Source organism: Planococcus citri, chromosome 4 (genome assembly GCF_950023065.1).
Source record: "Planococcus citri chromosome 4, ihPlaCitr1.1, whole genome shotgun sequence".
Lineage (NCBI taxonomy): Eukaryota > Metazoa > Arthropoda > Insecta > Hemiptera > Pseudococcidae > Planococcus > Planococcus citri.
Genome location: NC_088680.1, coordinates 17,072,688 through 17,095,921, shown reverse-complemented (window position 1 = coordinate 17,095,921; position 23,234 = coordinate 17,072,688). Strand labels below are relative to the sequence as shown.

Here is a 23,234-nt window from a genome sequence, read left to right as displayed (position 1 = left end):
AGGGTTGGGGGGCGTTGTGTCCGCTCACCTCGGCTTCGCCTCGGTTGCGCGGGTCGCTTTGTTGTTCATACTATGTCTGTTAACTTCCCTCGGCCTTCGGCCTCGGTGAGTACAGTTTTTTTTAGAAACTACCGCAGGTACTGTCTACATACACGGTAATGTCCAGCCTCCGTCTGAACTCACCAAGGGGAGTAATGCTCATTGAATGAAATATAAATTTTAAACGGCTCGGCTTCGCCTCGCCTAATTCTCACATTCTCCGAGTCCATCCTGATATTTGTATTTTCTAACACTTGTCCATTCTAATACTTGACTATTCTACAACTTGACCATTCTAATACTTGGGCTTTACTTTTCATTTTAATTTACAAAATTTTCTTCTCCAAACAAAGTGGGTTGGCAACAAAAATATTTTTCCCTTTTTTTTCCCCTTTTTCTACCACTTGACCATTCTAATACTTGTCCATTCTAACACATGAGGTGGTCTCTAAAAAAAAAATGAAAAGAACAAAAATCCTACACTTTCTACACCAGTGTACACTAGTGCAGTAAATTTGTGCGAAAAGAACAAAGCTAATGATAGGTATAGGTATTGTATTTCGATATTTTTCGTTTTTTGAAGAAAAATAATTGAGAAAGTAAATTCTTTTAGGTATTTGTGCTCTCATGCTCTGAAAGTGTTTCATTTTAACATTTCCGACTTTCCGATTTCAGTCAAGATTTTTTACGAAACAAACACTCAAAACGCCTTAAAAAGCACCCCTCCCCACCACTGCTCTTAGAAACATAGTTCCAACTTAACGAGTAAATTAACGATAAAATGGACGTTATTTCTGTTTTATTTTGTTTAAATTTCGATTATTATGAAAAATTAAAAATTTTGATGACAAAAATAATTTAATTTCGTGCAATTTTCTTTCATTTAAAAAATCATTTATTTTGTTTATTTATCCGGTAGCCTTGGCCGCCATGATTTTTGAAATTTTGAAAGCCAGTTACATGTTCGTTGTTTTTGAACGGGCGAACGTTATGCAACAGTTTTGTCTTGTGTGTGTTTTAAGTTGCTGTATTCGCAAAAATCAAAAGTAATTTAATTTAATGCTTGTTACATTGTTGCTTGTTAGCTAAAGCTTTGTGTTAATTGATGTTTTTTTATTAATTATTGCACATGGTGTTATATTACTTATGTTACGTATGCGTGGGTAAGTACTTAGTTGAACTGAACGGTCTTGTTTCAGATTATTTATTGTCTGGTGTTTCGTGAACGGAAGATGCTAAGAAGAATATTCGATTTTGATCTTTTGGAAATCATAATTCACATGTTTGGTGTTTGGTTAGTTTTTCCATCGTAACTGCCTCCGCCTTTCCCATAAGATTTGTACATTATGGATTAATGATGATGAATTCCTACTTACTCTTTGCCGCTTTGGTTTTCCATATATGCATTGATGCTATCTAAAATAATGGCTATTGTTAATTTCATTTAATCATTATCGGTCTATAGTTCCAGGAAAGCGCCCAATATTCCTACTTTCCCTCTGTCGGTTTCGTGGAATTTTTGTATCATTTGTTTCTTCATAGGTACTCGATACAGCTGTTCGTATTGTGATACATATGTTACGAATTGGTAATTGGTCCTCACTTATCGCTAGGTCTGTCAAGTTTCTGAAATTACAATACGCCGAAGAGGAAGACCAGAAGCGTAGACCTTACATGACGAGACGAAACCAGTGTAATGTTAATTTGTTTTCATTTTTATCGATTACCTAACTGTAAAATTTTCGTTATACAAATCATCACGGTTCTCCTGGTTCTGTTATTTTCTTCTCAGAACTCCGGAAGGGTTCAATTTGACGATTAGGTACTTAAAATATCAACGTATATCATTCTGTTTGTGTGATTTATAACACTCATCATATCGTACTTTTTTCATCCCCCTGTTCCAGTGTAATGTTTACGTCACTAGACCAGTTATTCGCATCAACTCGATTCCCAGAAAGTTTTGTTTTGTTTTGTCTTTTGTCATTTCTTATCTTTAATCAGTGCGAATATTGGGTCAGCGTCCGATTATATTGTGTTCCTTACGATTAGAAATGTTCAGTGTTATCTATTTTGTATTGCATTGTATGTATTTTCGTTGTGTACCACTGATTTATTTTTACTTACATTTGGTAAACTTTTCCAGATTTCTTTTGTGCGATGTTCGAAGCTGTTACCACTTACCGGTGTTGATGTGATGAAGCTCGTTCAAATCCAAGATTCACGCTCGAATGCCCAGTCCAAGTCCATTGAAAATTGGAAAAATCCGAGTACTGAAGACCGCTACCTAGTCCTTCGTGGTTTCGTTCCATCAAAATAATCTACAATTTCTCTGATGAGGAGAGAGAATACCTAAAATACGTCCAGTTCAGTTCCAACAAAAGCGTCGGATGCTTTCACCTGCCACCTGGTGTTCGATAATTAATCATGCATGTCCGAAGAATACACGCAGAGATGACGGTGTTGTGTTTCGCGTTGTGTTCGTTTCTTTTTTACGTAATTTGTGCTACCCTGGGTTGCTTATCTTGTTGAAATTCATTGTGGTGTTTCGCGATGTGTGCCGAAGTTCCCGCTATCTGCGATGTTCATTGTCTGGCGTTCATATCCAAAAGCGATTGATTGGGTTCCTGTCCATAACGTCCGAATTCCACGAAGTAGATTCACCCATTGAATTTAACCGGTTCCATTGCTCTTCGAGGTATCAGTTTTCAGTGGTTTCATTATTCATGCTGTCCGTGATGATGTCCGAATTACTCGACGAAGAATCATTAAAATAGCAGTTCTTACTGCTAATTATTTCTTCTACTTATTCAACAGTATGATGCCGTGTGGCTATATGTACATATTGTTGAACGTATGTGATTATTAACACGTTGCTATTTCTTCTACTACAACTACCATTCCTAGAGGTATGAAATTTTTTCGCGACTGAAAGAAGAATTTTCTCACAAGAAGAGGAAATAAAGTTCCATTATTGCTGAATCAAATGAAGTAGAAATTGCCAAAGAAGATTCGTCGAATTTGTAGTCCGTATACCTACTGCTAATCTGATTATTTCTTCTAACCTATTCAATATTATGAAGTCTTTTATGACTACATAATGTTGAATGTATGTGATTATCAACACGTTGCTATTTCTTCTACGACGAGTCAAAAACTACAATTTCTGGGAATGTGAAATTTTTCCGCTAATAGAAGATCTTTCCCTGGAGAAGAGGTGAAAGAAAGCTCCGTCAGTCCAGTTCCGAGTCAAATGAAGCCGAATTTTCCAGAGACGATTCGTTATAAAATAGCAGTTTTTACTGCTGATTTTTCTTCAACAATATGTACCTTGCGATTATTATCGTATTAGGTAACACGTTGCTTTTTTTTCTTCTACAATAACTAGTAGTTTTCACTGCTGACTATATTATTCAACATTATTTAGCTCTGTGGCTAAATAACGTTGGATGTAGGTACTATGTGATTAAACACGTTGCTATTATTTCTTCTACAACCACAACAATCGTCTGGAGATGATTGTGAAATGTTTCGCAAATAGAAAATGAGAATTCCAAGTCCGACCAAAAAGATGAAGATAGTTCAGTCGGCGGTGAGTCGAAATGAATTAAGCTGAATTCCAATTCGCCAGTGAGACGAGTTCATGCATGATAAAGAATTCCGAAGCGGCCAATTTTCGACTGGTTTGATACGATCGAAGGAACACGTGATTATCATCAAGTATCGTTTTTTATATTTTCAAGTTCAATATTATTTTTCTAATGGCTGTTTTTTTGTTAAGGTATTGATGTTGTCAGACTTGACAGTTTATTGCTTTGTTCAGCGTATTGTATTCATTAAAATCACATGTCGAATTCAAATTTCGAACGCGACGCGTGTACTTGGTGGAAGTATTTCAAAGATAGCAAATTCTGTGCGGATTTCAAGTACCTATCGTCTGAGATCGAAAGATTAATGAATTCGTACTGATTTTTTGCAAGATTTCATAATGAGAAATGGATAATTCAGTATTTTGTATCAGGTATCGTTGTTTTTTATTTCTCATCGTTTTGATATTTTCTAATCCCTGTTTCCTATTCAGATATCGATGGCGTATTTCCCAACTTCAAGTTTGTATGTAGTTCAGCATACCTATTTCGTTAATTCTATATTACCTCAATGGAATGGAATCGAATGCAAAGTAGACTATTAGATGGAAAATTTTGTTCGGAGTACGATGATATGTAAAAATGAACCTTATTAATCTAGGTATGTGTAAGTAATTTAGGCTTAATTTTATATTGTCGTTTAGATTTCATCTCAGAGGGCCACTTCTTTATTTTTAAATGAAGTATGTAGCTTCTAAAGCTCGCTGTTTCAGTTTCAGCATACCTATTACCTACCATTCATTTACGTAGCAATTATCTCATTGAAATGTGAAACGATGAATAGGAAAATGCTACGATCACGAAAATTGCTCCTATACATTATCTTTATCTATGTACGTTGTTCTTTTCATCGTGTAACGAGATGACCGTCTTTCGAATACCACCGACATTTGAAGAATTGTGCAGATAGGTCAAGATGCTAAAAATGTATACTTATTTTGCGTTTTGTGCGATATTTGTTCGAAGTCACTAGGCACGAATTTTTTAATGAATGAAAAAAGGTCCACCGGAGAAAAATGTTTATGTAAACGCACGAATTTCATTCTATTGGAGCTCAACAGAATATAATTTAACCGGAGGTACCGATATCGAAGTACGAGGAAACTGTGTAAAGTATTCGATTAATGAAGTCCCCCTCTCCGCTTACCCAGGATTATGAAATTTTCTCGGATTCCGATTTAACGAATCAATTACCTGAGGTGAGTTTTATTATCGTGTATTGTCGTTGAATATTCTTATTTCTTTATTTTAAAAATGATCGCTTCTTTATTTTGGTAGGTACTAGGTAGGTATTTCTAAACTTCAATGTTATGAAATCTAGTGTATTTTGTTTACTAATTGATTAGATGAGGTACCTACTAATTTATTGTTCTTTTTATTTTCAGGCGATCTTGTACACGTGAGAAGATACTGAAGATAGAGATAGGTAACGCCTACAAAATAATCTGGGAACATTTATCAGGAATAAATCAAAGGATGTGATCGATGATCGTTCATGTATTTGCCCAAATCTGGATACGTACATTTACTTCAACCAGATATGTATTTTATTGCATTTATACACATTTCTGAAATGTCATTTGCACGTTTTTGTGATCGTATGCATGTATGTGTTCTTTTCGTCTTCTCTTACCTACTTTTTGTTTTACTGTTCTATGGTTATTCTTTCTTCATTTTCTGTTCTCTTTCTTTCATATATGTGCCTCATGACGAAAATCATTATGCAGATACTTGATACTTATGAACTTCTGAAGGCGTCAAACAAGGTAGGTTAGGTACAAGGCGTGATTAGTATTTTATTTCATTATAAATATAGGTATGCGAATATCCACATTTTCAAGTAGGTACGTAATTTATATATCGATAAGTACAAAGTTATATCTTGAGAAAACAATCAGGTGAGTTTCATTCTAACGTACGTTAGCAGGTAAGTAGATATTGTTGAAAATTATACGTGGTGCCTTTTTTTGTTTCTAATTAAGATATTACGAACATTAAAAGTTTTTTAAAAAGTCAGGTGAGTAATTTATTGAAAGGTAGGTAAGTTTTATTTTAGGGGAAAACAAGTAAGTAAGTCATTTTAAGGTCCACTTGTGTAATTTTTCTATTTTCTTTTTTTTGTAATAAATGATAATCCTTTCTTCATTTAGATTTTAGGTACATTCAATATTTTGAATTAATTATAAATTGCTAATACGTTTCTCGGTTACCTGCACACAGATTGAAACGCAAAATAGTTCGGAGAATGATTTACGTGAAGCAATGAATGGGAGGTGATGGATCAGGTCATTCAGGTCTTCTGTGTTCGGTGTACCCAAAAGTGTGAGATTTATTTTGACTGATTTCAATAGTTCGCCGGTACCAACAGTTAAAGTTTTTCTCTGGAAAAGGATAATAGTGAGTTGGTTCAAAGTTTTTGTTGTTTGGTTGTGATTTCAATGTCCATATTGTCTTTCTGTGTGATTGCTCCTTAGTCTTTTTTGAGTTTACTTTCGTGTGATTGTTTGTGGTGATGTGCATGCGAGCTTTGTTTTCTTCTCTTCTGCTTTTCTAGTCTATATTCTTTTTTTTTTTCGTGTAAGTAGGTATGTCGTTGATGATGAAAATCAAAAATAAGTGTTTTATATCGGTAGTACGTACGTATAAGTAATTAATGAATTTCAGAAAATGACAATTCGTGTAAATAAAAGTAGATATTCTTTAATGTTTTAAGCTTTTTCTTCTCCACTCAGGTAGGTATTGTTATAGGTGGAGATGGAGAGGCTGAATATTGTCCGTAAATCCGGAATAATTCATCAAGAAATAGCGAGAAGAGTAGATCGATTAGAAACCTGCTTACACCCGAGTAATAAAATATTATCACCTGTTCTACGCATGTGCTTTTATGGTTGGAATGTCTTGTGCCTATTTTTCGCATGTTGATTTTCGTTTGCATTTATCCAATTTCATTTGGTGTTCTGTTAAGTTCTTTTACGTCGTATTCTTTTTTGGTTTCATTTTATTCGCTTTTCCCTCTTGTACATATGCCTATAATCAATAAAATCATAAATATATGCTAATGACTCTTTAGAAATTATTTTAAAAGCAGCTCAACAGCTTGTTGGTAAGTATAAATATAAATAATTTTTCAACTCGAATAATTCAACATATTAGGTATCTTCTCACGTAAATGAGTTTTGCTCACATGTTATACCTACTCGTAGCTTATTATTGAATTAGACAAAGTTATTTTTCTTTTTCATGACCAAAGCATCGATTATCCAATATTGTTTTTACGGGGTTCAATACAGGAAAAGTAATCATCGGTGGCTTTCTGTTCTCTCGTAACGTTCCATGATGACTCGGTGCTTATACCTGCTGGCAGGAGATTCGATTCAAAGAGTCAAGTTGTTGCTCCTTCGCGTTCCTTCAGAATTTTTACTGGTTCTACGCCTGATCAAGGAATACTTCGTATTCTTGCGGGTAGGATAATGTTATTAGGTAACTACGCGAGAAGTGCAGAAAGATCGTCACAAATCGAGAATCGAAGTTCATTATTCATACTTAGCTTATGACTATTTATAAGTTTTTATGTGTGTGTATGAGATTTTTACAGATAGATTTCATTGTAATTTTTTACGAAATCGATTGACGATAACATATATGTTTGTAAAATGTATCCGGATCCATCAAATTTGTCTATGTTTAACGTAGGTTTTGAATCTCCTCCCAGACCCAGATGTCAGATGTGGGTGTAGCGAACGAAAATTCAGCAAGGTAAGTGAATTTTGAAATACGTGATAACAGGGTCTGCCTTATCATGAATAGAAATATGGGAAATAGAAAAACTGATTTTCTGACGATGAAGTATTTTTATGATGTTCCAAACGAAATTTCAACCGCTACAATTTTTACTGAATCGGTTTGAATCTACAATACTTCGATTATTCCTTGCATGAACTAAAATTGATAAAAGTAGTGGTTTTTGGTTTCACTCAAGATTCAGGCTTTAATATCTGAATTCTATTATTGGTTGATTTGTGAAACTGATATTCGATAATCATTCATTTTGCTTGCTTTCATTATTATAATTATTGATTAGTCATATGTCAAAGGTAGGTAACAAAATATTTACCGTTACGGCGTCAAAAAAAAAACCTAAATCCTCAATAATTTACGATTAGTACTCCCCATCAATATAAAATACTGAAAAAAAAAAATTGTAAACAGCCAATCAGGTCATTAGTCAAGCTTTCGGAATGTGCGATACGTAATTCGGTAAAGAGCAACGAGAAACACTCATCTCTTTTCTTTCTTGTCGAATTGTGAATTTTAGTATAAAGTTGTAGTTGGTTGTAGTTTTCGGTGTTTCTTGTGTTATTTTCTGTTTTGTTGAATTATTACGAGTCGATTTATGGAACTTATAAATACGCAGTGTGTACTGTGTACTCACTATTCAGATTCACGGTAGTGCTTTTATTCGAACTTTTCACTCATAAAGTGTGGTTGCTGTAAGCTCAATTCTGGTGTAGGTGTTGAATATTGTAGAAGGTATATGAAAAGTGAAAAGTTGTGAAAAGTAAATTGTGTGAGTCTCATTTTGAAGCTCTCTGTAAAAGCTTCAAATTGATGTATTTTTTGCCTATCTAAAACACACAAAAAAACAAAATCATATTTTTTCACCTACTTGATCGAAAAGTGGTAGTTTTGAGCCGTCCCTAAAGCCTCTAACATTTTTGATTTTTTCTGTTTTGTAAAAAATGTTGTGAAATATATCAAAATGCAATTCAGCGCCCATATATGGGTGCTTAATTGCGAAGGTGGAGGAGTGGAAATGAGTGAAACTTGATATTTGACTTCATCAATGAGGTAAGTGTTCTCTGATGGGTAAATTGATTGGTCACTCACTTTTTTTTTTAGTGAAAACTGAAAAGTAGGAACTTTTCTTTTCAACTTTTCATTGAAAGAAAAGTACTTTTCACTTTTCAGACTGCACATCTCTATATGTAAGTACATGAGTAGCCTCTTGGCTCGAATTTTATTCTTGAATTTTTGTTAACTCGATATCTCTCGCCTTCCCCCTCCCCCGTCTGTTCAGTTTCAATTTTACGCAATCAGATTGTGATATGGAATATAACCAGCTTATAGCGATTTTACATTAGCGGAAGCAGAATTTTATTGAGCTTCGAGAAGCACTTTTATGTGTACCTAGACCTACATAAAATGTTAGTAAATGGAACTTGACGCTCCCCCCTCTACCTTCATCGCAGTATTTGGCACCTTGGTTTATGAAGTGTGCATACGATAGATGCAATACAGCGCAGAATAATTAAGTATTTAAGAAGTACCTAGACTCACCAGCTAGCAGAACGATATATTTTGACGTCCAATTTTTGTCACTTGCGAATTTTTTGAATGGTCATTGCTGCTCTCATTGACCTATAGGTACTTTGGTACGCAGCACTTGAGCGTGATAATTTTACGCGCGCGAATTGAAATAGTTCTACGATTGAGAACTTGCTTGAGCGTTTGCTGAGTTGTTTATGTAGTACACTTACCTACCTACTTGTACTACTGCTACTTATCGATTTTATGGATTATTTACGTGGATATTTGACGTTTTATTCACGACGAGCTCTTTTTTTTCAATTAATCAATGAATATCGTCGACGTATTACTTAGGTATGGAAGAAGTTTTTGAAGCTCGACATAAATATGTACGATACGAGTATTTTTACGTTTAATTTTAGCACTTTTACGGCGCAATACTGACTCAGGACAACATTTGCAGTACCAGAACTTTTTTTTTGAAACGATGATTTTTTTGATTTGCCCCCCCCCCATCTTCTATTTATACGTAGGGGGCTTGCTCGGCGCCTCAATACTGGTACGGGCCAGAGGTTGGTGCGTACGGACCTCCGAGTCGACAGAGCTCGGACTGCCCTTGTGGCCGTCAGACGAGGTTAGGGTAGAAATCCGTGCGCCGCGCCGTCTATGTACTTGCTTACTGCTTCCCGGCGGTACACGTGCTGACCGGTGTCTTTACGAGATGTTCTATGTTTGTACAGGATCGGCTTATCAAATGGGATGTAGGCTGGCGCCTTTCAGGCGGTCTGTTATCACTTCGTACGAGTGTAACTTTTATTCCTACGCTGACATCGGCGTGTTGTAAATTTTACACTAGTACGAAGTTATAACTGACCTGTCTGCGGGGTCAGCTGTATACCTTGCCTTGAGGATTAAGTTCAGCCTATCCCGCAGTGTTGGCGCTTTGGTCGAAGTCGAAGTCGAATGCCATGAACAGCTCATGGTCATTCAACAGCACTGCCGCGTCGTGGTGAGTGTAGGGAATTGAGATACTGCTCCGGAGAGTTGGGCCCGACAAAGGGTTCGATTCGCTGGACTGTTGAGAATGCGAGAAGAGCGGGTGTCGATCTGGATTTTTATGCTTTGTTAGAATCTAGTTGACGGTGTAAGGTCTTTCCGTCATCGTATTGGTAGAGAATATTCAAAAATTGATCTATTATGAAATGATTAGCATCAAACTTTCCAGGAATGTGTTTTAGTCATCATTGAATGGATGGGAGAAGACTGGGTTAGTAAGATTTTGGTACTGTGTGAAGAGTCAGGTACAGGTGAGTCGTTACTATGTTACTATTGTTACTTATAAGTTAGTTTACACGAGTTGATTCAGGTGAGTCGTTATTTAATTACTAATTACTTATAAATTCGTTTATTCGCGTCAAATTTGAGATATAAGTACACAGTTGGTAAGGGAGAGCGAAATTATCGAGCATTCACGATCCTGATTGAGAGAATATTGAACGAATCAAATTTCGAAGAAATTGAAGATTTTAGTGCTTGACGGTGAGTTGGCATCCCTGATTGAAATAAATTGTAAAGTTGAACTCAGCGATCTGAATTTACCCGAAATTCACTCTTTAATTGCTTAATTAAATGAGCGGTTTAAACGGGTAAAATTCGAAAATTATTGAACGTGTCGAAGAAGTTGCCTATTTTTAAGGCGCAAAAATTACCCAAAACACGACATATTTTTTTGACTATTCGAGAAACGTTATATTTTTGTAAAACAATGATGCAGATTTTATTCGATTCGAGGTTGGTTGTCGTAGATCTGGTGCATAAATTTCATGTTCAGTCAACCCCCCCCCCTTCTCAAGATATTCGTAAAAAATTTTACTTACGCAAAATAATGAAAATTCGATGAAGTTTTCAACATTTGGAATAGGTTTTTTGAGCTCTTCAAAATTGATCTTTTCACCTCCTTGTATAAATTTGTTTTTATAAAAATTAATAATTCATTACTGGTGAGATTTTTCTTTCAAAATTATCAATTTTATCATATTTCGTATTTTTTTAGCCATAAACAAAAAGAAAAAGAGTTTTAAAAAATAAATATCCTCGATATCTTGCGGGAAAAAAAGCCTCAAAGCTGAAAATGAAGCTCAAATTCGAAATCAGAGACTTGAAATAAATCGATAATAAACCTTTTTTAAAAATATATTTGTAATTTTATATTAAAAATGACGATTTTTCCACGAAATAATAATCCAACGATGAACCAAACCATCACCATTAAATTCCTCGGATCAAGAAACCCCCATGTACACCTAAATTGCGAAAAAAATCGACTGATAACCGATTTAATAGGTATTTAATAAAAAAAATTACATCATCGAAAAATTAATATTGCAATATTTTGAATTTTGTACGGACTCGTAGCGCTATCTCTCGGAACGATAGCGAACTACTAGCTCTGCTCGGTATTAGGAGTTTAGAGACCTGCTAATATCCTATATTCTCCTAATAACATAACCACTTTTTGGATCGTTTCAAAGCCAGTTTTGCGAGTTTCACAATGTCGAATAAGTTGCATAACCAATTTACGAAGGGGAACCAGGCAAATCGCACCGATATTAGGAGTTCAGAGACCTGCTAATATCTTATATTCTCCTAATAACATTAGTCGATTTTTAACCGGAATATGGACTATTTGGTCCGTTTGACGATGTTGTTTAGGTTGCATATTTATTCAAAATAAGGCGCGAGTATCATTTTTTCAAATTGTCCATTATTTTAATTATTTTTCAAGCCGGATGATTAAAATACGAAGGGATAAGTCCTAAATTTGGTTTGAGGGGTTTTTCGAAGACGCTGAATTCATATTTGAGGTTATTTTTGAGCCTAAGTCAACCGCAACTCGTGGAGGGGAGAGATAAAACTCGAAAATGAGCTTGAAGATCGAGTGAGGTAACTAATTCTATGTTTTTGAACCTCCTGAGTACGAATTTGGGGTTATTTTGACGATTTTACCCCAAAGGAGCTTCTGACGGGGGGATAAAATTTGAAAACTAGCTTTAGAGTCATGTGAGGTGTCTAATTACATGTTTTTGAGCACTCTGAGTACGAATTTGTGGTTATTTTGTTAATTAAAGTAAAAAGGGCCCCTGAGGAGGAACGTCGAATTTTTAAAAAACTTGAAAATTGTCAAGTATCAGCGAATCTGATTTTTATTCGGATAAGATACCCAAAAAAAGCTTCAAGAGGCTGGGGGGTGGGGTTGGAATTAGCTTAAATGTCTTCCCAATTCGTCTATACTTTTTCGATTTGAATTTTAAGGAACTTCTGCAAATTCAGGAATAAAAAGTAAACATAATAAAACTAATAAAAACAGTAACTTCTGATTTTATCATTTTAATCATTGTACAAAAAATTCTCTAATAATAATTATCAACATGAATTTTCAACTGAGAAAGAATGAATAGAAAAAAACACGATCATAAAAATTATATTATTACATGATTAAACAAAAAAAAAAAAAAAAAAACAAGAACAAAATTATTGCATAATCACTTGTCTGCATTTGAATAAAAATTTACTGGCTATGCAAACTTTATCACCAATTTTACCTTCATTCTTGTACATATTTATCAATAATTCGTTCGAAGTCGTCGTATTTGTATAAAATAAAAGTTATCTATGGTCGTATTCCAGTGGTTTTTTCGATTTATTTTGTTGAAAAGAAGAACTACGTCATTCTCGGCGATTGTACAATTAAAACTGAAACAAAAAATTGCATACATTCAGATTATTAACAACCAATTTATTCAAAATGTAAGTATCAGTGTGATAACGTATCATGAAAATGAAAGCTAACATGATGTGTGCTTCACATAATCCATTATTTTATTGCACAGTGTAAGACAGAAAAACAAAAACGCTAAATGTCTAATCCATCTTCACCGAATCAATCCAAACTTCCGGAAGTTTCAGCACCCCCACTTCCACCTGAATTTGGTATGTAATAAATATTTTCACCATCTCGTAACCCTACAGGCCTACAATCTAATGTTTAATTTTTTTTCCTTTTCCTAAAGATATTTCTCAGTCACAACCCTCGAATGAGTTGGTCGGCTACTCTCCCCCTGTGGCCATTTATCCGCAACCACAACCGAAACAACGTGTAATCACTGAGCAGCCAATGCCAAGTGCCTCTGATAGAGGTAGGTATGCGAATTTCCATTAAGAACAAATAACCGAGCCAATATTTATCATTTTTGACTGAGGAATTTTGGCCATAAATTTGGAAATTTGTTTCTTATTTTCGCAGATAGTTGGATGGCCGCACCTGCTCAAGCGCTAGGACCGGCCCCTGGTCTCGATTACTTGGCCAATGTTGGCTACATATTTGTCGAACAAGAGGTTGAACTTGTCGAAGGTAACTAAACTTGATTTTATTTTGAATTGTATCAAGCATACCTACTTTCACATTGTGTTCTTGCAACCTCAATTGAAAGAATAAAAAAGATTTCAAAAAACTTCCAAAATTCAGATTCTTGAAAATTTGCCAAAATTTTCGTAAAAAGAACACATTTACAGGGTGCCCAGAAATATCGAGCACCCCAAAGAAAGTTTTTCAGTAAAAATATAGGTTGGCAACGTGAAATAGATGCATGTGATTGGTGGAATGTTATCTCTCCAGTCCAACAACCAATCATGTGCTATCATTATTATCATTCACTGTGAAGTGCCTTAGTGCATTTAAGCATTCCTTACATACATTTCAGCAACGCTAAATTTTTCTCCACTCTGATTGGCTCTCGCGTTCATGCACGATCTCACCCGACACCCGCCGAACTCCTTATCATCATTGCCATTTTTGAACTTACAAAAATTTTCAAGCTCACATCGAAACTGCAGCATTGTAAACCCTTCGGATTATCGCAAATTACATCGGAAATAGACAATGCAGAAATGGAGCCCATTATATTTCAGCCACAAAATTAAAACTGATGATTTACCGCCCAATAGTGTTATCGTTTCCAATGTTGTTGCTATATGCGAAATTCGATGCGCGATAAAGGAATATATTTTATTTGTTGATTTTGGTCACTTTGGTGATTATTTAGTTTATGTTGTAAATCTGAGTCATTATTTTATGAAATTTCGTACCTAAGTGAATGAAGTTACTGTTTACTGTAATGAGAGCAAAACCAAAAGCTACCAAAAGCATTATAACTATAAAATATTTCATTTTGTTGATTAATCTAAGCTAAGCCACTAAGGCATATGTATTCGATAATTTTTTTTGTTTTTGTACCTTTTGCATAATAAAATATGGTCATTTAGATCGTAAATTGTCTGTGTATTGAAAGCATGATACAGGTTCGCATGAAACTTAAAAAATTTTCCAAGTTCAAAAATGATAACGATGATAAGAGTTCGGTGGGTGGGATCGTGCGAGAACGCGAGAGCCAATCGGAGTGGAGAAAAATTTAGCGTTGCTGAAATGTATGTAAGGAATGCTTAAATGCGTATTGCAGTAGAAAACTTTTTTAGGGGTGCTCGATATTTCTGGGCACCCTGTACCTACAAAAATTCAAAAATCTCTTCGGATTAACTTTTGGAAAAATACTGTTAATTTTTGGTAAGCTTCATATTAGTAATTTTTTGTTAATTTACATAATTACAGATCGTTTGGTAAATTACCAATCACTTTTGATAAATTACCGGTAATTTTTGAAAAATTAATTACAGCTAATTTATGGTAAATTACACTACAAGTAATTTTGGGTTAATTACAGCCTGCAAGTAATTTCTGGGGAATTGTAAGTCATTGTTTATCATTGGTAAATTACAGGTAATTACTGTCGGTAATTTTCAGTACATTTCACTTTTCAGGTCACTATTGGTAAATTACTGGTAATTTTTGGTAAGTCATTGGTAATTTTTTGTTTAGTAAAGTACTGATTATTTTTAGTAGGTAAATAAATTAATGGTCATTTTTTAAAATTATTATTAATAATTCTTGGTAAATTACCAGTTATTTTTGACAAGTTTATTTCAGGTAATTTATGGTAAATTACACAACAAATAATTTTGGGTTAAATTACTGGTATTTTCTGATTAATTTAAAATTATTTTCAATCTATGGTAAATTACAGGTAATTACTGACAATTTTTGATAAATAATTACAGGTTGTGAGGTTGGTAATTTTCAATAAATGCCTGGTACCTAATTCTTGGTATATCACATTTCACTATTCTCCATACATACATGTAATTTTGGGACCATCACTGGTAATTTTGAGTTGATTTCAGATCATTTCTCCTTTTGGGTAAACAAAAAGTACTTACTGCCAGTAAGCGGTAATATACAGTACAATACAGTATTTTTTGTAAATTACCAGTAAATTAACAAATTTTGGAAACTTACTGGTTATATTTGGTAAATTACTGGTAATTTTTGGTAAATTACTGGTAATTTTTTGTAACTTACCAGTTATATTTGGTAAACTACTGGTAATTTTTGGTAAATTACAGGTGGTTCTTGGTAACTTACTGGTAATTTTTGGTAAATTACTTGTAATTTTTGGTAAATTACTTGTAATTTTTGGTAAATTAAAATTACTTGTAATTTTTGGTAAATCACTTGTAATTTCTGGTAAATCACTTGTAATTTCTGGTAAATTACTTGAAATTTTTGGTAAATTACTTGAAATTTTTGGTAAATTACTTGTAATTTTTGGAAAATTAAAATTACTTGTAAGTTTTGGAAAATTGAAATTACTTGTAGTTTTTGGTAAATTGAAATTACTTGTAATTTTTGGTAAATTACTTGTAATTTTTTCTAATATTGGTAATATGTGGTAAGCCACTGACTGGTAATTGCTAGTAAATTGCTGGTAATTTTTGGTAATACTGGTAATTTTCAATGAGCTGCTGACTGGTGATTTGTTATGTTAGTAAATTGCTAATCATTTCAAGTAAATTACACTTAAGGTAATTTAAATTACGAGTAGGTACTGTAATTTACCAGAAATTATCAGACATTAGTAGAAAATTACCCACCTGTAAATTACCAAAAGCAAAAATGATCAGCAATTCAATAAAAACGACCATAGATGCACCAAAAACGATCAATAATTTACCAAAAATTACCTGTACTGTAATTTACTTGAAAAAATACCCAAACTGTTTGTTTTGTAATTTACCAGAAATTACCGCTGCTGTAATTTAATTACCAGAAATTATGTGGTATTCTAAAAAAAAAATCAGTAAATTACCTATTGAAATTCAAAAGGGACCTGTCGACTGAAATGTACTGAAAATTACCAACAGTAACTGGTAACTTACCAAAAATCATAAATGATTGGAAATTTACAGAAAGTACCTAATCGATAATTCAAATATCATATCTAAAAGTTACCTGTACTATAACTTACCAAGAATTACCTGGAATTTGTTTAAAATTACCTATATTACCTGTAGGTAATTTACTAAAAATGATCAGTAATTTATATTTAGGTAGGTACTAAAAGCGACTTGTAGGCTGTAATGAACTGAAAATTATCAACATTAAACTAATTGCAATTCACCAAAAATTAATGGTAATTTTGAATTTTGAAAATTTTTGGGAAATATCGACTTATGAAATTCAGTAGCAGTGCTCCAGATGTGACTTTGTGTAATTTCAATGTTCCCAGCTCCCACCCCCCTCCCTCTAATTAAATTTGGCAAGTGGCAGTAGAACTCGATTTTCACTATTATTTCATCTTTTAAGCTTTTTTTTTGGAGATTTCTCAGGATGTACCTAACCTAATGGCATTGCTGGAGCCTATCTTATAACAAGCATTACACCTTAATTGGACTCAAATATTTTATTCTGCATAAGATTTTACTACCTACCTATGATAACGTTTCTGAACAATGCACTCAACTCCAGCGTTCATTTTTACAGCGTTTTTCGGATGGGAGTCTAACAATAGGTACCAAATCAAGAATCATTTTGGCCAAAATTTGTTTTACGCAGAAGAACGTACCGGCTTTTTCAATAGATGGTGTTGCAATACGCGCAGATCGTTCACCATAAAGATATTCGATTACTATCAGAATGAAATTATGCGCCTTAGTCGTCGTCTAGCCTTCAATACCTGCTTCTGTCCGTGTTACCTGCAGGTGCGAGATGAAAGCAATTTAAGGATACTTTTGATCATGGGAATAAATCATAAATTTTACCTATCTACGTATTATTACCTACTCGTTACAGAGATTGGAAGTACAAGTACCGCCAGGCAACGTTATCGGCACCGTTAATCAAACCTGGAGCTGTTTAACTCCAAGTTTCGATATCAGAAACGAACTTGGTTACACCATGTTCTTATTACGAGGTCCTATTTGCAAATACAGTATCTGCGGTGATATCGAATTCAAAGTACGCCCGCTTATTTATTACCTATTTTTTTGTAGAGATTCGAGAAAAAGGATAAGAAAATTTAAATCGCTGATTGTTGATTTGTATTTGCGCAGAAAACACATTTCTAATAACGAAAAATGCTAAGGTATCTGTCTTTTTTTCATTTTTTTTTCAGTTTTACACGCCCGAAGATAAACAGGAAGTGGGTAAGATTTCGAAAAAATGGAGCGGTTTCATGAAGGAAATGTTCACGGATGCAGATCATTTTGGAATTTCATTTCCAGTCGAATTAGATATTCGCACGAAAGCTATTATGATTGGTGCTTGCTTCTTAATAGTACGTAAATGTTGAATTTATTACCTTACCTCCATAATAACGATTCGCGAGGCTCAGATCAAAAGGTATCTAATCAAAAAAAATAAGCCCATATCGAAACAGAACATCCTGGAATTTTGTACAAAAGCCTGCATACTTATTTTTACCTACAACACCTTTCTGATTTTTTCGAGAAGGGGGGAGGGGGGGTTTCAGCCGAAAAATATGCTTTCTTAGTATTACAAAATAAATTTCGTTTTTTTCTGCAGGATTTCATGTACTTTGAAAAAACAGCAAACAAAGAAAAAGATAGCCCTATTTGAAAATATCTTCAGGTGTTTCAATTTTTTACACTTTTTTAAAAGTATATTACGTGGTATTTTTATCCTGGAATTTTGTACAAAATCCCTTAGGTACATATTTTACCTACAACGTCTTTCTGATTTTTTTCGAGGAGGGGAGGAGGGGAGGAGGGGTTTCAGCCAAAAAATATTACTTACTATAAATACATTACAAAAATAATATATTAATTTCGTTTTTTTTTCTGCAGGATTTCATGTACTTTGAGGAAGCACCAAGCAAATAAAAAGACAGCCCTATTTGAAAACATCTTCCGGTGTTTGAATTTTTTACACTTTTTTAAAAAGTATATTACGTGGTATTTTTAGAATAAAAATCATCCAACGAGTTTATCGTCACGTTGCATTATTTAAATTCGTAAAATATTACGAAAACCATTCAACTATCTATTTTTATAATAAAATCCAGCATCTTTAAAATATACCACTCGACACGTCGCTCCATTTTCACAATTTTTTCAAGCATTTTATCAATATAGGGGGCACTTAGGGTGCGTAGAAGGGGTCTAATCGAAAAAATAAGATCATATTCGAATTCAACGTCTCGAAAAACATGTCATTCGATGCGTCACACAGTTTGTCAATTTTATCAAACGTTGGTTCAAATAGGGAGGGGGGTGAAGGAGGACGTGCGGGGGGTCAGATCGAAAAAATGAGGTCATATTCGAGTTCAGCAGCTCGATAAACATGTCATTCGATACGTCACACAGTATACCAATTTTTCATGCTTGGGCCCATATGGGGGGTGGGGGTAGGGGAGATCGTAAATGAGCTCTGATCGAAAAAAAAGGTCGTATTCGAATTCAACGTCTCGAAAAACATGTCATTCGATGCGTCACACAGTTTGTCAATTTTATCAAACGTTGGTTCAAATAGGGAGGGGGGAAGGAGGACGTGCGGGGGGTCAGATCGAAAAAATGAGGTCGTATTCGAGTTCAGCAGCTCGATAAACATGTCATTCGATACGTCACACAGTATACTAATTTTTCATGAGTAGGTCCGAAATGGGGGGGGGGGGGTGTGGGGCGATCGTAAATGAGCTCTGATCGAAAAAAAAGGTCGTATTCGAATTATTCAACGTCTCGAAAAACGTGTCATTCGATGTGTCACACAGTTTGTCAATTTTATCAAACGTTGGTTCAAATGGGGGAGGGGGTGAAGGAGGACGTGCGGGGGTCCGATCGAAAAAATGAGGTCATATTCGAGTTCAGCAGCTCGATAAACATGTCATTCGATACGTCACACAGTATGCCAATTTTTCGTGCTTAGGCCAAAATTGTGGGGAGGGGGGTAGGGGCGATCGTAAATGACCTCTGATCGAAAAAATAAGGTCATATTCGAATTCAGCACCTACGAGAACATACTATTCGATATGTCACATGACTTACTTCTTTTCTCAAAGTAGACCCCAAATTAGGGTGAGGGGGGGGGGGTGCTTACGTTTCAATTTTTCATCGAAAGTGTCCGTTTTGAAAGCATGGGTCAAAAATAAATTATTCCAGTTTGAAAAATGAAATTCAGTGCACGCAATGTTGCAAAAAATACCCTTTCGATTATATATTCCAGTTTTTATTTGAGAAGAAGGGAGGGGGTAGAGAATGGTGAAAGATTTTTGTTCAGCCAAGGAGGCTCAGGTTCTTTCTAAAAGTAACCAAAAAAGTTACAAAACGTGAACAAGACATTTTAACGAATAAAAAAAATACAAAAGAACATCACAAATTTGAAATGTTTTGGTTTTAATTTTTCTAAAGCTACTTTTTGATAAAAAAGCGAAACTTTTAAAGTTTTCCGTAAAAAAAATTGCAAAAAACGAGACTGATAATTTGAATTTTGACACGTTTTGGCAATTTCAGGCAAACAGTGAAACTTTTTTGACAATTTTTTTTTTAAAGTGAGATTTTTTCCAAGTTTTTTTTTGCAAAAATTAACAATTATTTTTAGTAATTTTGTTAAAAAGCAAAAATTTTTAACAAAAAGCAAAACTTTGAAATTTTTTGTAAAAAAAAACATTTTTTTACAAAAAACGAGTTTTAATTGACAATTTTAACAAAAGGAGAGACTTTTTGGTAATTTTTGAAAAAAAGTTCGACTTTTAGTTTTTTTTGCAAAAAATTGACAACTTTTTAGCAATTTTGTTGAAAAGTAAGAATTTTTTTTAAAAAAGCAAGACTTCAAAGTTTTTCAAAAAAAAAAAAAAATTTCTGAGATAAAAACCGAGATTTTGACAATTTCAACAAAAGTAGAGACTTTTTGGCAATTTCAGGGAAAAAGCGAAACTTTTTGACAATTTTTGAAAAAAAGTGAGACTTTTTGAAAATGTTTTTTTTGCCAACAATTTTTTTTGTAATCATTCAATTTAACGATTTTTTAGCGATTTTATTAAAAAGCAAACATTTTTAACAAAAAGCAAACAATTTTAATAAAAGGAGAAACTTTTTGACAATTTTTTAAGAAAATGAGTCTTTTTGATTTTTTTTTTGTTTTTTTATTTTTCAGCGATTTAGTTGAAAAGCAAAAATTTTTAACAAAAAGCAAAAGTTCAAAGTTTTTCACAAAAAAAACATTTTTTTTTTACAAAAAACGAGCTTTAAAACTGACAATTTCAACGAAAGGAGAGACTTTTTGACACTTTATTAAAAAAGCGAGTCTTTTTGGAATTTTTTTTGCAAAAAATTGACAAATTTTCAACAATTTTGTTGAAAAACAAGAATTTTTAACATAAAACAAGACTTTAAAGATTCTCTAAAAAAAAAAATCATTTTGAAATTTTGACAATTTTAACAAAACTTCTTGGCAATTTTTGAAAAAAAGTCGGACTGTTTTGAATTTTGTTTGCAAAATTTGACATTTTTTTAGCAATTTTATTGAAAATCAGGAATTTTTAACCAAAATAAAAACGTTTACAATTTCAGAAAAAAGTAGAACTTTTTGGGAATTATTGGCAAAAAAGTAATACCTACTTTTTTGCTAATTTCAGACAAAAAACCGAGTTTTTTGGGAAAAGGTGTAAAATCGTTGGCAAATTTTGCTAAAGAAGCAAGAATTCAAGTCAAAGAGCAACAAATTTGACAATTTTCAAAAAAAACAGTTCTTTTTGGGATTGGCAAGAAAATATCTTTTTGATATTTCTGATAAAAAAGCGAAATGTTTAGATAATTTTGGGGAAAAAATACCAATTTTTGGCAATTTTTTTTTACAAAAAATTGGCAATTTTGGTAAAACGCAAAACTTTTTGGCAATTAGGTAAGTACCTATTGTCAGAAAAATTATACTTTTTCCCAATCTTATGTTGAAAAAGCGAGACATTTTTTTTACAATTTTGAATTTTTTGCTCAAAAAGCGAGCATTTTTAGACTTTTTTTTGGCAAAAAAAAAATTTATTGTGAAAAAAATGACAGTTTTTTAGCAAGAAATGTGAACTTTTTTGGTACTTTCGGCTGAAAACGAGACTTTGACAATTATTAATTAGCCAAAGGTAGGACTTTGTTGTATTTCGAGAAAACAGGTCATGAAATTTGAAAATATTCTCTGGTGTTTGAATTTTTTCCACTTATTAAAAGTTGAACGCATTAGAAATATATTTAGAGAATAAAAATCATCAAGTTTATCGTGGGTTCATTTAAAATTAAATTATAAATCACCAAATGCATCGACATAAGGATTAATAAAAGTCATTTCGTGATTTTATTTCATCATTTTTGACCAGTTAGAAGAAAAATAAGAGGAAATTTTCTAATTAAAATCCTTCGTAATTCGTATTTTTTGGCACAGAATGCAAGAAGCATCTTTTTTATGCTCATTCCAAATAACGTACTGTAACTAGATAAAATTTCCAATATATTTTTTCAGCTCTTCTCAAGGTAATCTACGTTTGTCGTTCTTGTTGCAGGTGTATGCAGTTCAACGTAGCCTATTTCTCAACGTTGTTTCATTTTCCTATACTTTTTCTTTTCAACACATCGAAAAATTAACTACACATTTCAACATGAAAATATCAAACAATCAAATCCACTGCACGGTTCGATTATTATTGTACGCATATGCATTTTATTTCGATACCACAGCTCGTGTTTCCACGAAAATACTCGGTCGTTAGTTCTATATTGTTCATAAAAGTTCCATCAACATTCAACACTCAATCACATCCCCTACCCTTTCACATTTCTGCATCGAATCACATCGAATACAATGTACTCTTGAAATCGCAAGCACATTCTTAAGCTTATTCTAGTGCTCGTTACACGTACAGTACGTCAAAAGTTCACTCTCATTCTCTAGTTCGGTTTCAATTCGCTCATCTATACGTGTTTTTCTCGTACGTTACAATTAGATAACAAACTATCGTAAAAATCTGCTCTCGTTTCCGATACTTCGCAATATTCGAATTTGTTTCGGTTTTTTCACCGCATACTCGAAAACCAAAATGCCCAAATTGACGTATATTTTGTGCATTGCGATCGTGATTATACTCAACGGAGTTTCAGCCGGTCCTCTCACCTATGCAGCCTGCCAAACCGGCTGTAATGTGGTAGCTGTGGCGTGTTATTCGGCGGCAGGAGTCACCATGGGAACAAGTAAGCGAAAAAATTTACAAAATTTGACTATTTTTACCTGCTTTAGCCTTTAAGAGTCGCCGTATTCTAAATTTCGAATATTTTTCCACACAGTTACGTTCGGATTAGGTACTCCTTTGGCTGTGATTGGTTGTGCGGCTGCTCAAGGAACTTGTATGGCCGGATGTGCTGTTTTAATCGTCGCTCCGATACCGTGAATTTTCGTCTAAATCGAATCTGTAAGAAATTTTCAATGTATTAGTATACAGATTTTGGATTATAATATTCGATGGATTGTCTATATTTTTAGTTGTATTTGTATTTTTATTACGTGGCATATTTCTTCTGTGTTATTACGTGTACGTTTTTTTTTTCGTTTTAGTGAATATTTTCGATTTTTTTTTACAATACGATTATTATTAATTGAATGGTTTGACTTGTGATTTTGTCACCTTTAATATGTTCGATTTATTTTACAATTATTATAAATGATTATTATTATGAATATTGAATGGCTCGACTTGTGATTTTGTCAATTTTTTCTCTACTCAATGCGTTCAATAAGAAAGCCACTATTTTATCAGGAGAGAGAATGAGGTGAAATGAGTTCAATTTCTAAAAAGG

The 23,234-nt window shown here is 33.6% G+C and overlaps 1 protein-coding gene and 3 long non-coding RNA genes across 4 annotated transcripts; 3 read left to right on the top strand and 1 right to left on the bottom strand.

Annotated features, from left to right (window-relative positions):
- Positions 1 to 1,812: 1,812 nt before the first annotated feature.
- On the top strand, positions 1,813 to 7,422 carry LOC135844936 (uncharacterized). Its single transcript, XR_010558675.1, has 3 exons — positions 1,813 to 4,060; positions 4,121 to 4,885; positions 5,072 to 7,422. It is a non-coding gene; the product is annotated as an uncharacterized LOC135844936 (long non-coding RNA).
- A 4,942-nt stretch (positions 7,423 to 12,364) lies between these two features.
- LOC135843615 (uncharacterized) lies at positions 12,365 to 22,808 on the bottom strand. Its single transcript, XR_010558359.1, has 2 exons — positions 22,669 to 22,808; positions 12,365 to 12,746 (listed from the first exon to the last, which is right to left on the bottom strand). It is a non-coding gene; the product is annotated as an uncharacterized LOC135843615 (long non-coding RNA).
- Positions 12,834 to 18,427, top strand: LOC135843613 (phospholipid scramblase 1-like). Its single transcript, XM_065361555.1, has 7 exons — positions 12,834 to 12,983; positions 13,064 to 13,189; positions 13,297 to 13,404; positions 16,927 to 17,144; positions 17,236 to 17,400; positions 17,558 to 17,719; positions 18,249 to 18,427. The coding sequence occupies exons 1-7, from the start codon at positions 12,911 to 12,913 to the stop codon at positions 18,282 to 18,284; spliced, it is 888 nt and encodes a 295-aa protein (XP_065217627.1). The 5' UTR covers positions 12,834 to 12,910; the 3' UTR covers positions 18,285 to 18,427.
- Positions 21,848 to 23,130, top strand: LOC135843614 (uncharacterized). The gene is made up of 2 exons (XR_010558358.1): positions 21,848 to 22,631; positions 22,725 to 23,130. It is a non-coding gene; the product is annotated as an uncharacterized LOC135843614 (long non-coding RNA).
- Positions 23,131 to 23,234: the final 104 nt, after the last annotated feature.

Bases quoted from the DNA above. Each gene is read 5' to 3' on its own strand.
- LOC135843613 (XM_065361555.1), top strand. From the start codon at position 12,911: ATGTCTAATCCATCTTCACCGAATCAATCCAAACTTCCGGAAGTTTCA. The intron at 12,984-13,063 runs GTATGTAATAAA...CTTTTCCTAAAG, and splicing joins CCCACTTCCACCTGAATTTG to ATATTTCTCAGTCACAACCC. The intron at 17,401-17,557 runs GTACGCCCGCTT...TTTTTTTTTCAG, and splicing joins GCGGTGATATCGAATTCAAA to TTTTACACGCCCGAAGATAA.